The sequence below is a fragment of the Salvelinus alpinus genome, chromosome 19 (genome assembly GCF_045679555.1).
Source record: "Salvelinus alpinus chromosome 19, SLU_Salpinus.1, whole genome shotgun sequence".
Classification (NCBI taxonomy): domain Eukaryota; kingdom Metazoa; phylum Chordata; class Actinopteri; order Salmoniformes; family Salmonidae; genus Salvelinus; species Salvelinus alpinus.
Window position 1 is genome coordinate 30,686,627 of NC_092104.1, and position 15,905 is coordinate 30,702,531.

The window sequence follows — 15,905 nt, forward strand, 5'->3', positions numbered from 1 at the left end:
AGCAAAAAACAGGCCCAGCCATATTGTAGACCAGCAAAAAACAGGCCAAGCCATACTGTAGACCAGCAAAAAACAGGCCCAGCCATACTATAGAACAGCAAAAAAACAGGCCCAGCCATACTGTAGAACAGCAAAAAACAGGCCCAGCCATACTGTAGAACAGCAAAAAACAGGTCCAGCCATACTGTAAAACAGCAAATAACAGGCCCAGCCATACTGTAAAACAGCAAAAAACAGGCCCAGCCATACTGTAGAACAGCAAAAAACAGGCCCAGCCATAGTGTAGAACAGCAAAAAACAGGCCCAGCCATTCTGTGGAACAGCAAAAAACAGGCCCAGCCATACTGTAGACCAGCATATAACACGCCCAGCCATACTGTAAAACAGCTAAATACAGGCCCAGCCATACTGTAAAACAGCAAAAAACAGGCCCAGCCATACTGTAGAACAGCAAAAAACAGGCCCAGCCATACTGTAAATCAGCAAATAACAGGCCCAGCCATACTGTAAATCAGCAAATAACAGGCCCAGCCATACTGTAAATCAGCAAATAACAGGCCCAGCCATTCTGTAAATCAGCAAATAACAGGCCCAGCCATACTGTAAAACAGTAAATAACAGGCCCAGCCATACTGTAAAACAGCAAATAACAGGCCCAGCCATACTGTAGAACAGCAAAAAACAGGCCCAGCCATACTGTAGACCAGCAAATAACAGGCCCAGCCATACTGTAAAACAGCAAATAACAGGCCCAGCCATACTGTAGAACAGCAAATAACAGGCCCAGCCATACTGTAGAACAGCAAAAAAACAGGTCCAGCCATACTGTAAAACAGCAAATAACAGGCCCAGCCATACTAGACCAGCAAAAACAGGCCCAGCCATACTGTAGACCAGCAAAAAACAGGCCCAGCCATACTGTAAAACAGCAAAAAACAGGCCCAGCCATACTGTAAAACTGCAAAAAACAGGCCCAGCCATACTGTAGAACAGCAAAAAAACAGGCCCAGCCATACTGTAGAACAGCAAAAAACAGGCCCAGCCATAGTGTAGAACAGCAAAAAACAGGCCCAGCCATTCTGTAGAACAGCAAAAAACAGGCCCAGCCATACTGTAGACCAGCATATAACACGCCCAGCCATACTGTAAAACAGCTAAATACAGGCCCAGCCATACTGTAAAACAGCAAATAACAGGCCCAGCCATACTGTAGAACAGCAAATATCAGGCCCAGCCATACTGTAAATCAGCAAATAACAGGCCCAGCCATACTGTAAAACAGTAAATAACAGGCCCAGCCATACTGTAAATCAGCAAATAACAGGCCCAGCCATACTGCAAAACAGCAATTAACAGGCCTAGTCATACTGTAAAACAGCAAATAACAGGGAAGTGAGCTGTCTGTGTAGGTTATGCACCAAGAGAGGTGAGAATACTCATTGGTATGTACAGACAGCAGGGCACTACAGCCAATATATTTTCCATGGCAGGTGGTCCGTGTGTTGGAGACCTGGAGGAGTTAGTCATAGTGTGTGAGGGACTAAATGTATTTTAGATGTGACTCCTGCCTCCAGAACTCTCACAGCTGCATACAGGGGAGGAGAGACAACCACTCTTTTTCTGACTTTCTCTCACTTTTTATATTTTGTCTTATGCTTTCAATCTCTCTCTCTCTGTCTCTCTCTCTCTCTGTCTCCCTCTCTCCCCCCATCTCTCAGTTTCTCACTCCCTCCTCCCACCTTCTTTAGGTCTTCCTCTATCTCCTCCTCCTGCCATCACTCACATAAGAAACCATTTCCTTCTTTGGTAATGAAATGCTTCATTGGAGCTTCCTGTGCTAGTTTGTCACGCTACAGTATACAGGAAAAAAATACAAACGCAACATGTAAGGTGTTGGTCCCATGTTTCCTGAGCTGAAATAAAAGATCGCAGAAATATTCCATATGCTACACAATGTTTATTTCTCTTACATTTTCTTCACAAATTTGTTTACATCCCTGTTAGTGAGCATTTCTCCTTTGCCAAGATAATCCAGACACCTGACAGGTGTGGCATATCAAGAATCTGATTAAACAGCATGATCATTACACAGTTGCACCTTGTGCTAGGGACAATAAAAGGCCACTCTAAAATGTGCAGTTTTGTCACACAACACAATGCCACAGATATCTCAAGTGTTGAGGAAATGTGCAATTGGCATGCTGACCACAGAAATGTCCACCAGAACTGTTGCCGGGGAATTACTTAATTTTAGAGAATTTGTCAGAACCTCCAACCAGCCTCACAACCTCATAGCACATGTAACCATGACAGGTAGCCTAGTGGTTAGAGCATTGGGCCAGTAACTAAAAGGTTGCTAGATTGAATCCCTGAGCTGACAATGTAAAAATCTGTCGTTCTACCCCTGAACATGGCAGTTAACCCACTGTTCCTAGGCTGTCATTGTGAATAAGAATTTGTTCTTAACTGACTTGCCTAGTTAAATAAAGAATATCCAGCAACTTCACACAGTCTGATCAACTCTGTGCAAAGGAGATATGTTGGAATGCATGAGGCAAATGGTGGTCACACCAGATACTGACTGGTTTTCTGATCCATGCACCTAGCTTTTTTTAAGGTATCTGTGACAAACAGATGCATATCTCTATTCCCAGTCATTTGAAATCCATATATTAGGGCCTAAGGACATTGATTTCCTCATATGAACTGCAACTCATTCAAAACTTTGAAGTTGTTGCATGCTGTGTTTATATTTTTGTTCAGTATATATATTAGCCCAAGGCCATGAGAACCAGATCTGCAATCTGCTTTAGCAGACAGGTAAAAAGAGAAATAACAACAATCACAATGTTGTTATTGTAACTCTGAATATAAACAAGCTTGGAGCCTCTTCCCTGAGAAATAGATATACTGCCAAAGATTGCACACTGGTGGCTATGATCTTAGGAGACAAAGAAGGGGTGGGGAGGGAGGAGGAGCACCCTCCCCTGTGGCCTCTGAACATCCCTTCAAACTCAACGCCCCATCCCACCGCAGCTCACGCCATATCCATTTCCCCTCAGAGGGTTACATGGATAAACAGACAGCTTGCATTGTGGTGATAGGTGGTTGAAACTCACAGCGGCGCGCTGACTCCTGGCTCAGCTCCAGTCTGTAGATTGACAGGCGGTTGGCCCCTCCACACAGGTTGCCCTTCTCGCCCTTACACTCCATGTTGCATTCACTCTCAGATGCATTGGGGGCCTGGATCTTGTGGCCACAGTAGCACTCTGCCCCAAACTCTAGGCCTGAATACAGGTAGCCCCTAGTGAAAAGGAAATAGAGGGGGTAATGTTAATATCATCATTAATAAAAGAGAGGCTCAGGCTTGCACAAAAATGTTCAGCATTGGTTGCAACTAATGCAGCGAGACTCTCAGGGCTTCTAGTGGGGGGTGGTGGTGGTGGTTACTGCCCACAGGGCTGGTTCTAGGCATAAGCAACAAAAGCTTATAGATAATATATATATATAGAGAGAGAGATTTATTTTGGAACTTACTATTGAGAGTAAGTATATAAGAATACACCAGTTGCAATTTCTAAATTTGGTTGTGCATCAGCTGTTTTCTCTTGTTATGTCAGTCAATGACAATTAGCCATGTCAGATACCGACTGGGCATGCAAGTCACTTGATTTTGTTAGTCATTTTCACTCCGATATCATCTTAACATGGCATAAATTATTACAAAATGTGTAGAATTGCAGGAGACTAGCTTTAATACTGCATAAAATATCTCTCCGTCCCATTGCAAACTGGATAGAATTGCATGAAATTTGTTATAAAATAGTGTCACGTTCCTGACCTGTTTTCCTTTTTCTTGCATTTATTTAGTTGGTCAGGGCGTGAGTTGGGTGGGTTTGTCTATGTGGTATTTTCTATGTTGGGATGTTTGTGTCCGGCTGAGTATGATTCTCAATCAGAGACAGCTGTCAATCGTTGTCCCTGATTGAGAATCATACTTAGGCAGCCTGGGTTTCATTTGTGTTTTGTGGGTGTATGTCTCCTGTGTCAGGTTTGGTGCCACACAGGACTGTTTCGGTTTTGTCATGGTTGTTGGTTGTTTTGTAGTTTGAAGTGTTTGTTTGACTTTCATTAAATAATGAACACTAACCACTCTGCGTTTTGGTCCTCACCTTCTGTCAGCGAGGACAGCCGTAACAAATAGAAGTTCTCTCTCCGCCCCATGTGTAGAATTTGCAGGAAATGTATGTTTCTCTCGACTGTCAAAAGGGGGGGGGGGGCACTAAAATATTTTGCAGTGAGGTGTGGGGGCCCCCCAACCAAATCTTGCTTCAAGCCTCCAAAAGTCTATACCCGGGCCTGACAACCTGACAACATCTTGTCTCTGCAATGTCTGACCAGATGGAAGTGGTTTTGTATTTTAGCACTCGATTATTCATGCAACTGCAAGACGCCCACAACCCTCTCTCTCAGCAGCTCTCTCCACAGAGTCAGTCCACTAATAGGGTTGAATGGCTCATAGACAGTCAGTTGGGTAACCGGCAGTAACCTCACTCACCCTCTCCAAGATGAAGAGAGCTCTCTACAAGGTCAGTATCAAAAAGAGAGTGCATGCATTAATACTGCACCAAGACACCAGAGCTTTTTTTAGGGTGACACTGATTATGAGTCCATGTACAGTACAGTATACTGGAAGGCTCTATCCATCAAACACAGAAGGCCTGTACACTCCCTGGGGAACAGTACCCTGGCAGTGGCACATGAGGGATGCACACTTGACTCCTGAGAGGCCTTTATAGTGCCAATAGATTGCCAGCACAACACATCCTTTACCCTGAAGAAATCACACAGACTGACGATCAAGGAAAGCCCTAGCTAGTTAGTCACAATGGTGCACTTCTCTGCTTCATTGACGTCTGTACAGTGCCTTCAGAAACTATTCATACCCCTTGACTTATTCCACATTTTGTTGTGTTACAGCCTGAATTCAAAATGAATGAAATATATTGGATGAAATATACACACAATACCCCATAAAGACAAAGAAAACATGTTTTTAGAAATGTTAGCTAATTTATTGAAAGTGAAATACAGAACATGACACAGTCAACACCATGCTTGAAAATATGAAGAGTGGTACTCAGTGATGTGTTGTGATGGATTTGCCCCAAATATAATGCTTTGTATTCAGGACATAAAGTTCATTTCTTTGCAACATTTTTTGCAGTTTTACTTTAGTGCCTTATTGCAAACAGGATGCATATTTTCAAATATTTTTATTCTGTACAGGCTTCCTTCTTTTCACTGTATAATTTAGGTTAGTATTGTTGAGTAACTACAATGTTGTTGATCCATCCTCAGTTTTCTCCTATCACAGCCATTAAACTCTGTAACTGTTTTTAAAGTCACCATTGGCCTCATGGTGAAATCCCCGAGCGGCTTCCTTCCTCTGAGTTAGGAAGGACGCCTGTATCTTTGTTGTGACTGGGTGTATTGAGACACTATACAAAGAGTAGTTAATAACTTCACCATGCTCAAACGGAAATTCAATATCTGTTTTTTTTACCCATCTACCAATAGGTGCCCTTCTTTGCGAGGCATTGGAAAACGTCCCTGATCTTTTTGGTTGAATATGTGGTTGAAATTCACTGCTTGACTGAGGGACCTTACAGATAATTGTATGTGTGGGGTACAGAGATGAGGTAGATATAAAAAAAATAATGCTAAATACTATTATTGCACAAAGAGTGAGTCAATCCAACTTATTATCAGTTCGTAGAGCATGGCGCAGGCAACGCCAGGGTTGTGGGTTCGATTCCCAAGGGGGACCAGTACGAAAATGTATGTATGTACTGTATGCATGCACTTAACTCAGTCAAAACAGAAAATGTGTGTCAGTCTGTCTCTTGTGAAAACAGTGAACAACTTGTGAACATTTCTGAATTATAATATATCAAATGATTGGCATCTTACATTCAAACAATGAATCCTGATCTAGGATAACTTTTAAAACATGAAATTATTTGGCTTGCTCTAAAAGGATTTGGCTAAAAGCAAATCTACCCGCAAATCTACCCGCTCTGGATAAGAGCATCTACTAAATGACTAAAATGTAAAAAAATTGCTAAGCAAATTCTTACTGCTGAACTTATTTAGGCTTGCCATAGCAAAGGGGTTAAATACTTATTGACTAAAGACATTTCAGCATTCCATTTGTAATTAAACATTTCTAAAAAGATAATTCCACTTCAACATTATGAGGTATTGTGTGTAGGCCAGTGACACAAAATCTTAATTTAATCCATAAATAATTCAGGCTGTAACACAACAAAATGTGGAAAAAGTCAAAGGGTGTGAATACTTCTGAAGGCACTGTATATTAGCAGCCTGCTCTGGGAGGGGTGTGGACAGAGAGAGAGAGGAGCAGAGGAGAAAGATGAAAATGTGCTCTCTACTGCACTTCTCCTCACTCTCTCTCTCTCGCATATATATATATCTTCTCCTCTCTTTATATACTGTTTATATACACTGCTCAAAAAAATAAAGGGAACACTAAAATAACACATCCTAGATCTGAATGAATGAAATATTCTTATTAAATACTTTTTTCTTTACATAGTTGAATGTGCTGACAACAAAATCACACAAATGATCAATGGAAATCAAATTTATCAACCCATGGAGGTCTGGATTTGGAGTCACACTCAAAATTAAAGTGGAAAACCACACTACAGGCTGATCCAACTTTGATGTAATGTCCTTAAAACAAGTCAAAATGAGGCTCAGTAGTGTGTGTGGCCTCCACGTGCCTGTATGACCTCCCTACAATGCCTGGGCATGCTCCTGATGAGGTGGCGGATGGTCTCCTGAGGGATCTCCTACCTGGACTAAAGCATCCGCTAACTCCTGGACAGTCTGTGGTGCAACGTGGCGTTGGTGGATGGAGCAAGACATGATGTCCCAGATGTGCTCAATTGGATTCAGGTCTGGGGAATGGGCGGGCCAGTCCATAGCATCAATGCCTTCCTCTTGCAGGAACTGCTGACACACTCCAGCCACATGAGGTCTATCATTGTCTTGCATTAGGAGGAACCCAGGGCCAACCGCACCAGCATATGGTCTCACAAGGGGTCTGAGGATCTCATCTCGGTACCTAATGGCAGTCAGGCTACCTCTGGCGAGCACATGGAGGGCTGTGCGCCCCCCCCCAAAGAAATGCCACCCCACACCATGACTGACCCACCGCCAAACCGGTCATGCTGGAGGATGTTGCAGGCAGCAGAACGTTCTCCACGGCGTCTCCAGACTCTGTCACGTCTGTCACATGTGCTCAGTGTGAACCTGCTTTCATCTGTGAAGAGCACAGGGCGCCAGTGGCGAATTTGCCAATCTTGGTGTTCCCTGGCAAATGCCAAACGTCCTGCACGGTGTTGGGCTGTAAGCACAACCCCCACCTGTGGACATCGGGCCCTCATACCACCCTCATGGAGTCTGTTTCTGACCGTTTAAGCAGACACATGCACATTTGTGGCCTGCTGGAGGTCATTTTGCAGGGCTCTGGCAGTGCTCCTCCTTGCACAAAGGCGGAGGTAGCGGTCCTGCTGCTGGGTTGTTGCCCTCCTACGGCCTCCTCCACGTCTCCTGATGTACTGGCCTGTCTCCTGGTAGCGCCTCCATGCTCTGGACACTACGCTGACAGACACAGCATACCTTCTTGCCACAGCTCGCATTGATGTGCCATCCTGGATGAGCTGCACTACCTGAGCCACTTGTGTGGGTTGTAGACTCCGCCTCATGCTACCACTAGAGTGAAAGCACCGCCAGCATTCAAAAGTGACCAAAACATCAGCCAGGAAGCATAGGAACTGAGAAGTGGTCTGTGGTCACCACCTGCAGAACCACTCCTTTATTGGGGGTGTCTTGCTAATTGCCTATAATTTTCACCTGTTGTCTATTCCATTTGCACAACAGCATGTGAAATTTATTGTCAATCAGTGTTGCTTCCTAAGTGGACAGTTTGATTTCACAGAAGTGTGATTGACTTGGAGTTACATTGTGTTGTTTAAGTGTTCCCTTTATTTTTTTTAGCAGTATATACAGTATATCGCCTCCTCTCTTTCTCTCCTCTCCTGTGAGTCAGTGGTGAGTGTTGGGCTGAGCCATTGGGCTGAGCCATCCATAGGGTGCGAGAGGGAGAGGAGGGGGCAAGGGGAAACTGGAAAAACAGATGATGTGAAGAAAATATGGTATGAGAAGGAAAGAGGCAGGCAAAGAGAGAGACAGAAATAGAGAAAGAGATACAGAGAAAGAGAGCGAGGGAAAGAGAGCAAAAGAGAGTGAGAAAGAGAGAGAAAAAAAGAAAGAGAAATAATGTGGAAAAGGTATGAACAGTACAGTTATCGAGCGCTATGGAGCTAATGTAAAGGAGAGAGAGAGGGAGATGATGTGAGACTATGTACGACAGCTGGCACAAGGCCCATGTTCATCTACACTCTGGTATACAACCTTTATTCCTCACTCCCATCCTGTGTTTGTGACTTTTTATATTCCCAGGCCTACCTTTCAGCACAGTTGTCCTGGCAACGGAAGACCGTCATTTTCTTGTAGTCAAAAAAGGACACTCCCCTGAGTGCTCTTTTCGCCGTGTTGTCTATATAGCAGCCGATGTAATTCGCTTTAAGAGAGAAAAACAAAACATTTCTCATAACAAATAAAAAATGCACAATTTAAGCAGAGCAATATTATGGGAGATAAGGGGGAGAGGCAATAATACAGTTTGACGTAGAACAGAAAGAAAATTGTCATTTAACAAGTTATTCCAAGTTATGTGAGTAAAACATGCACATTTACAGTAGTACATTTTCAATGGTAATTGCTTATCAATAGTCATGGTAAATTATAGATTTAACAGAAAACATTTTTTATAAAAAATTCTGTTGAGACATTCTGTATATTAGTAAAAGAACTTTAAAGAACATCATCATCCATCTGCTCCATTCAATGCAGACATATTGAGGGCAACGTTGCTGCTCAAGGAATCAACACCAGACGGGCATGTTTATTTATTTATATAGACACACAACCCCTTCTAGTGGCCTATTACTGCAACGACACTCAATACACTTCCTGACTTATTCAAAGTGAGTAGATAGGGAGGAGGTAAGGAGGGGGGAGGGAGGAAAGGCTGGTAATGTCCTTCTGCAATGGGACTGGCTGATCCTCACCCTTCCTTCCTGCTCAAATAAAATACCATTTTATTAGCCCCATACACATATTTAGCATGTTATTGCGGGTGTAGTGAAATGCTTGCATTCTTAGATCCAACAGTGCAGTAGTATCTAACAATTCACAACAATACACACAAATCGAAAAGTAAAAAAAAATGGAATTAAAAAATATATAAATATTAGGACGAGCAATGTCGGAGTGGCAATGACTAAAATACAGTAGAATAGAATACAGAATATACATATGAGATGAGTAAAGCAGTATGTCAACATTATTAAAGTGACTAGCGTTCCATTATTTGAAGTGGCCAGTGATTCCAAGTCTATGCATATAGAGCAGCAGCCTCTAAGGTGCAAGGTTAAATAACCGGGTGTTAGCCGGCTAGTGATGGCTATTTAACAATCTGATGGGCTTGAGATAGAAGCTGTTTTTCAGTCTCTCGGTCCCAGGTTTGATGCACCTGTATTGACTTCGCCTTCTGGATGATAGCTGGGTGAACAGGCCATGGCTCGGGTGGTTGATGTCCTTGATCTTTTTGACCTTCCTGTGACATCGGGTGCTGTAGGTGTCCTGGAGGGCAGGTAGTTTGCCCCCGGTGATGCGTTGGACAGAACACACCACCCTCTGGAGAGCTCTGCCTTGGAACAGTTGCCATACCAGGCAGTAATACAGCCCAACAGGATGCTCTCAATTGTGCATCTGTAAAAGTTTGTGAGGGTTTTAGGGGCCAAGACACATTTCTTCAGACTCCTGAGGTTGAAGAAATGTAGAGAAGCTGTTGCGTCTTCTTCACCACACTGTCTGTGGGGGGGACCCTTTCAGATCGTCAGTGATGTGTACGCCGAGGAACTTGAAGCTTTCCACCTTCTCCTTCACCTTTTCCCGTCAATGTGGATAGGGGCGTGCTCCCTCTGCTGTTTCCTGAAGTCCACGTTCAGCACCTTTGTTTTGTTGACGTTGAGTGAGAGGGTATTTTCCTGGCACCACACTTCTAGGCCCCTCACCTCCTCCCTGTAGGCCGTCTCATTGTTGTTGGTAATCAAGCCTACCACTGTAGTGTCGTCTGCAAACTTGATGATTGAGTTGGAGGTGTGCATGGCCACGCAGTCGTGGGTGAACAGGGAATACAGGCTGAGCACATACCCTTGTGGGGCCCCTGTGTTGAGGATCAGCGAAGTGGAGGTGTTGTTTCCTACCTTCACCACCTGGGTGTGGCCCGTCAGGAAGTCCAGGACCCGGGCGGTAAGCAAAGTGGTAAGCGGGGTTCAGACCCGGGCGGTAAGCAAAGTGAAGTGGGTCTAGGGTAAGGTAGAAGTGATAGAAGAAGGTGTTTAGCTTGTCCGGACACATCGGTGTCCGCGGCGTGGTTGGTTTTCCCTTTGTTGTCCGCGTTTGTCTGTAGACCCTGACACATATGTCTCGTATCTGAGCTGTTGAATTGCGACTCCACTTTGTCTATGTACTGACGTTTTGCCTGTTTGAGTGCCTTACGCAGGGAATAACTACACTGTTTGTATTCGGCCATATTCCAAGTCACAATGGTTAAAAAACATTTAAAACATTTAATTTAACCTTTATTTAAATGCGGTGGTTCGCGCATTCAGTTTTGCGCGAATGCTGCCATCTATCTACGGATTCTGGTTTGGATAGGTTTTAATAGTTACAGTGTGTACAACATCTCCTATACACTTCCTGATGAACTCAGTCACCATATCCGTGTATTTGTTGATGTTATTGTCAGAGGCTACCCGGAACATATTCCAGTCTGCGTGATCAAAACAATCTTGAAGCATGGATTCGGATTGGTCAGACCAGCGTTGAATAGACCTTAGTACCGGTACTTCCTGTTTTAGTTTCTGCCTATAGGAAGGGAGGAGCAAAATAGAGTCGTGATCAGATTTGCCAAAGGGAGGGCGGGGAAGGGCCTTGTAGGCATTTCGAAAAGTTGAGTAGCAGTGGTCCAATGATTTTCCAAAGTGAGTACTACCGTCAATGTGTTGGTAGAACTTCGGTAGTGTTTTCTTCAAATTTGCTTTGATAAAATCCCCAGCTACAATAAATACAACCTCAGGATATGTGGTTTCCAGTTTGCATAAAGTCCAGTGTAGTTCTTTGAGGGCCGGCGTGGTATCGACTTGAGGGGGAATATTCACGTCTGTGACTATTATAGGTTGGGTGAACAAAAGGACTTGAGTTCTGTATGTGATCATAATCACACCTTGGGTAGTTAAGCATGAATCATACACCCCGCCTTTCATCTCCCTGGAGTGTTCTTTATTCCTGTCTGCGCAATGTACTGATAACCCAGCTGGCTGTATGGATGGGGACAGTATATCCCGGAAGAGAACCATGTTTCCGTGAAACAGAGTATGATACAATCCCTGATGTCTTTCTGGAAGGAGATCCTCGCCCTGAGCTCATCTACTTTATTATCCATAGACTGAACATTAGCGAGTGATATACTCGGAAGCGGTAGATGGTGTTCACGTCTTCTGAGTCAGACTAGAAGTCCACTCCGAATACCTCTTCTCTGCCGGCAATGTTTTGGAGCAGCCTCTGGAATAAGTTCAATTGTTCGGGGGGGTACGAACAAAGGATCCTCCAACTCAGGAAAGTCGTATTCCTGGTGAGTTACCGCCACTCTGATATCCAAAATTATTTCCGGCTGTATGTAATAACACAAACAAATCTGGGCTAATAATGTAAGAAATAACATACAAAAAGCAAAATACTGCAAAGTTGCTTAGGAGCTAGAAGCAGACCTGCCATATCTGTCGGAGCCATTTTCTGTGAGGTAGCATGTTGGGGGGGGGGGGGGGGTTGCACAATGCACATTCTAACCCACCACATTACTGTAACTGTAATGATCTAAAAGGCGGTTGAGCGGCAGCATGTGGTGCTCTGTAGGTCCTGGGCATTAATCTTCCTCCCAGACATGGTAATGGAGCGGACTGAGCATGATCACTAATCTGCTTTAGGACAAATTTAGCTCAACTGAACTGCGCTTCAATGGGGCTGACCTTCCGCCTTCCTTTTTTGTGCTTAGTTTATGAAATGAAATAATCAGATCAGAAGCCAGTCGTTCAGGGAAGCAGAGATACACTCCCCTATGTATTTATTTGGACAGCGAAGCTAAACATTTTAATTTGTCTCTATACTCCAGCATTTTGGATATGAGAAAATGTTTCATATGATGCAACAGTACAAAAGGTCACCTTTTATTTGAAAGTATTTTCATACAGTACATATCTGTTTTGCCATTTAGAAATTAAAGCACTTTATGTATCTAGTCCCGCCATTTGAATGTGTCATAAGTATTTGGACTGTCACATTCCTGACCTTATTTCCTTTGTTCAGTCTTGTTTAGTTGGTCAGGACGTGAGCTGGGTGGGCATTCTATGTTATGTGTTTCTATGTTGGGTTTATTGTTTGGCCTAATATGGTTCTCAATCAGGGTCAGGTGTTTGTCATTGTCTCTGATTGGGAACCATATTAAGGTTGACTGTTTTCACTGTTTGTTGGTGGGTGATTGTTCCTGTTCATTGCGTTCTTCGTTGTCTCTATGTTCACATGTTCAGGTCTGTAGCATCATTAGTTTCATTTTCTGTTCATTGTTTTGTTCGTTTTGTTAAGTGTTCCAATAAATATGGAAACGTACCACGCTGCAATTTGGTCCTCCTCTCTTCCACCTAACGACGAGCGTTACAGAATCACCCACCAAAACCGGACCAAGCAGCGTGGTAACAGGCAGCAGGAGCAGCGCAAGAAGGAGGAATGGATATGGGAAGACGTTTTGGACGGCAAGGGTTGCTACACATGGGAGGAGATCCTGGCTGGAAGGGATCGCCTCCCATGGGAACAGGTGGAGGCAGCTAGGAGAGCAGAGGCAGCCGGAGAGAGGAGCCAGCGATGTGAGGAGGCAGCACGGCAGCGCGACAGGTACGAGAGGCAGCCCCAGAAATGTTTTTTGGGGGGGGTGGCTAAAGAGGAGTGTGGCTAAGCCAGGTAGCAGACCTGAGCTCACTCCTTGTGCTTATTATAAGCAGCGCGTTACTGGTCAGGCACCGTGTTATGCGGTTAAGCGCACGGTGTCGCCAGTGCGTACCCATAGCCCGGTGCGCTATAGGGCAGCCCCCCGAAAGTGTCATGTGAGTGTGGGCATCCAGCCAGGGCGTAGTGTGCCTGCTCAGCGTGTCTGGTCTCCAGTACGCCGTTTCGGTCCAGGGTATCCTGCGCCGGCTCTGCGTGCTGGGTCTCCGGGGCGCTGGGAGGGTGCAGTGCGTCCTATGCCTGCGCTCCGCTCGTACCGGGCAAATGTGGGAGTGGAGCCTAAGGGAGAGGTGCGCGTAGTAGGCACTAGATCTCCAGTGCTCACCCACAGCCCGGTTCAACCTGTGCCTGCACTCTGGAGGGTCCGGGCTAGAGTAGTAGTCCAGCCTGGGGGAGTGGTGCCAAGGCTGCGCACCAGAGCTCCAGTGCTCCCCCACAGCCCGGTTCTTCAGGTGCCTCCTCCTAACACCAAGCCTCCTGTAGGTCTCCCCAGCCTGGTGGGTCCTGTGGCAGCCCCACGCACCAGGCTGTCTCTCCGTCTCCTCCCTACAGGAGTACCCGTCTGCCCAGCGCCGCCTGCACTGCCCGTCTGCCCAGCGCCGCCTGCACTGCCCGTCTGCCCAGCGCCGCCTGCAATGCCCGTCTGCCCAGCGCCGCCTGCACTGCCCGTCTGCCCAGCGCCGCCTACACTGCCCGTCTGCCCAGCGCCGTCAGAGCTGTCCGTCTGCCCAGCGCCGCCTGCACTGCCCGTCTGCCCAGCGCCGCCTACACTGCCCGTCTGCCCAGCGCCGTCAGAGCTGTCCGTCTGCCCAGCGCCGCCTGCGCTGTCTGTCTGCCCAGCGCCGCCTGCGCTGCCTGTCTGCCCAGCGCCGCCTGAGCCGCCCGTCTGTCCTGAGCCTTCATAGCCGTCCGTCAGTCAGGAGCCGCTAGGGCCGTCCGTCAGTCAGGAGCCGCCAGCCAGCCAGGAGCTGCCAGAGCCGTCAGTCAGCCAGGATCTGCCAGAGCCGTCAGTCAGCCAGGATCTGACAGAGCCGTCAGTCAGCCAGGATCTGCCAGAGTCGTCAGTCAGCCAGGAGCTGCCAGAGCTACCTGTCACGCCGGCGATGCCGGAATTCCCCCTCAGTCCGGAGCTGCCCCTCAGTCCGGAGCTGCCCCTCAGTCCGGAGCTGCCCCTCAGTCCGGTGCTGCCCCTCAGTCCGGTGCTGCCCCTCAGTCCGGTGCTGGCCCTCAGTCCGGTGCTGCCCCTTAGTCCGGTGCTGCCCCTTAGTCCAGTGGGGTTAATATGGAGGGTCGCCATTAAGAGGAGGCCACGGAAGCGGGGATTAACTATGGTGGGGTGGGGGCCACGTCCAGAGCCAGAGCCGCCACCGTGGACAGATGCCCACCCAGACCCTCCCCTATAGGTTCAGGTTTTGCGGCCCGCACCTTGGGGGGGGGGGGGGTACTGTCACGTTCCTGACCTTATTTCCTTTGTTCAGTCTTGTTTAGTTGGTCAGGACGTGAGCTGGGTGGGCATTCTATGTTATGTGTTTCTATGTTGGGTTTATTGTTTGGCCTAATATGGTTCTCAATCAGGGTCAGGTGTTTGTCATTGTCTCTGATTGGGAACCATATTAAGGTTGACTGTTTTCACTGTTTGTTGGTGGGTGATTGTTCCTGTTCATTGCGTTCTTCGTTGTCTCTATGTTCACATGTTCAGGTCTGTAGCGTCGTTAGTTTCATTTTCTGTTTATTGTTTTGTTCGTTTTGTTAAGTGTTCCAATAAATATGGAAACGTACCACGCTGCAATTTGGTCCTCCTCTCTTCCACCTAACGACGAGCGTTACATGGACAAATTCACTTAGTGTATTACAGTAGTCAAAAGTTTAGTATTTGGTCCCATATTCCTAGCACGCAATGACTAAATCAAGCTTGTGACTCTACAAACTTGGAGTTTGTTTTGGTTGTGTTTCGGATTATGTTGTGCCCAATAGAAATGAGTGATAAATATTATGTCATTTTGGAGTCCCCTTTATAGTAAATCAAAATAGAATATGTTTCGGAAAACGTTTACATTAATGTGGATGCTGCCATAATTACGGATAATCATGAATGAATCGTGAATAATGAGTGAGAAAGTTACAAAGGCATAAATATCATACCTCCAAAAAAGTGCTAACCTCGCCTATTATTGTAATGGTGAGAGGTTAGCATGTCCTGGGGGTATAATATTTGTGCCTCTGTAACTTTCTCACTCATCATTATTTATCATTATCCATAATCATGGTAGCATCAACAGATGACGCAATCTCAATCGCTATCCATACTGCCCTTTCCCACCTGCACAAAAGGAACACCTATGTGAGAATGCTGTTCATTGACTACAGCTCAGCCTTCAACAACATTGTTTTTACACTGCTGCTACTCGCTGTTTATTGTCTATGGATAGTCACTTTACCCCTACCTACACTAACGTTCAAAAGTTTGGGGTCACTTAGATATTTCCTTGTCTTTGAAAGAAAAGCAATTTTTTTGGTCCATTAAAAGAACTTCAAATTGATCAGAAATACAGTGTAGACATTGTTAATGTTGTAAATGACTATTGTAGCTGGAAACGGCAGATTTTTTTATGGAACATCTACATAGG

At 45.6% G+C, this 15,905-nt stretch overlaps 1 protein-coding gene across 3 annotated transcripts in view; it reads right to left on the bottom strand.

Moving 5' to 3' along the window:
- Positions 1-15,905, bottom strand: part of LOC139545318 (sialate:O-sulfotransferase 2-like) — a 97,363-nt gene that overhangs the window by 23,997 nt on the left and 57,461 nt on the right. For all 3 annotated transcript variants that reach the window (XM_071352950.1, XM_071352949.1, XM_071352948.1), the window contains 2 exons: positions 8,560-8,674; positions 3,120-3,304 (listed from right to left, as the gene is read on the bottom strand). In XM_071352950.1, the coding sequence (XP_071209051.1) occupies positions 3,120-3,304; positions 8,560-8,674 (300 nt within the window). The remainder of the gene's footprint in view (positions 1-3,119; positions 3,305-8,559; positions 8,675-15,905) is intronic.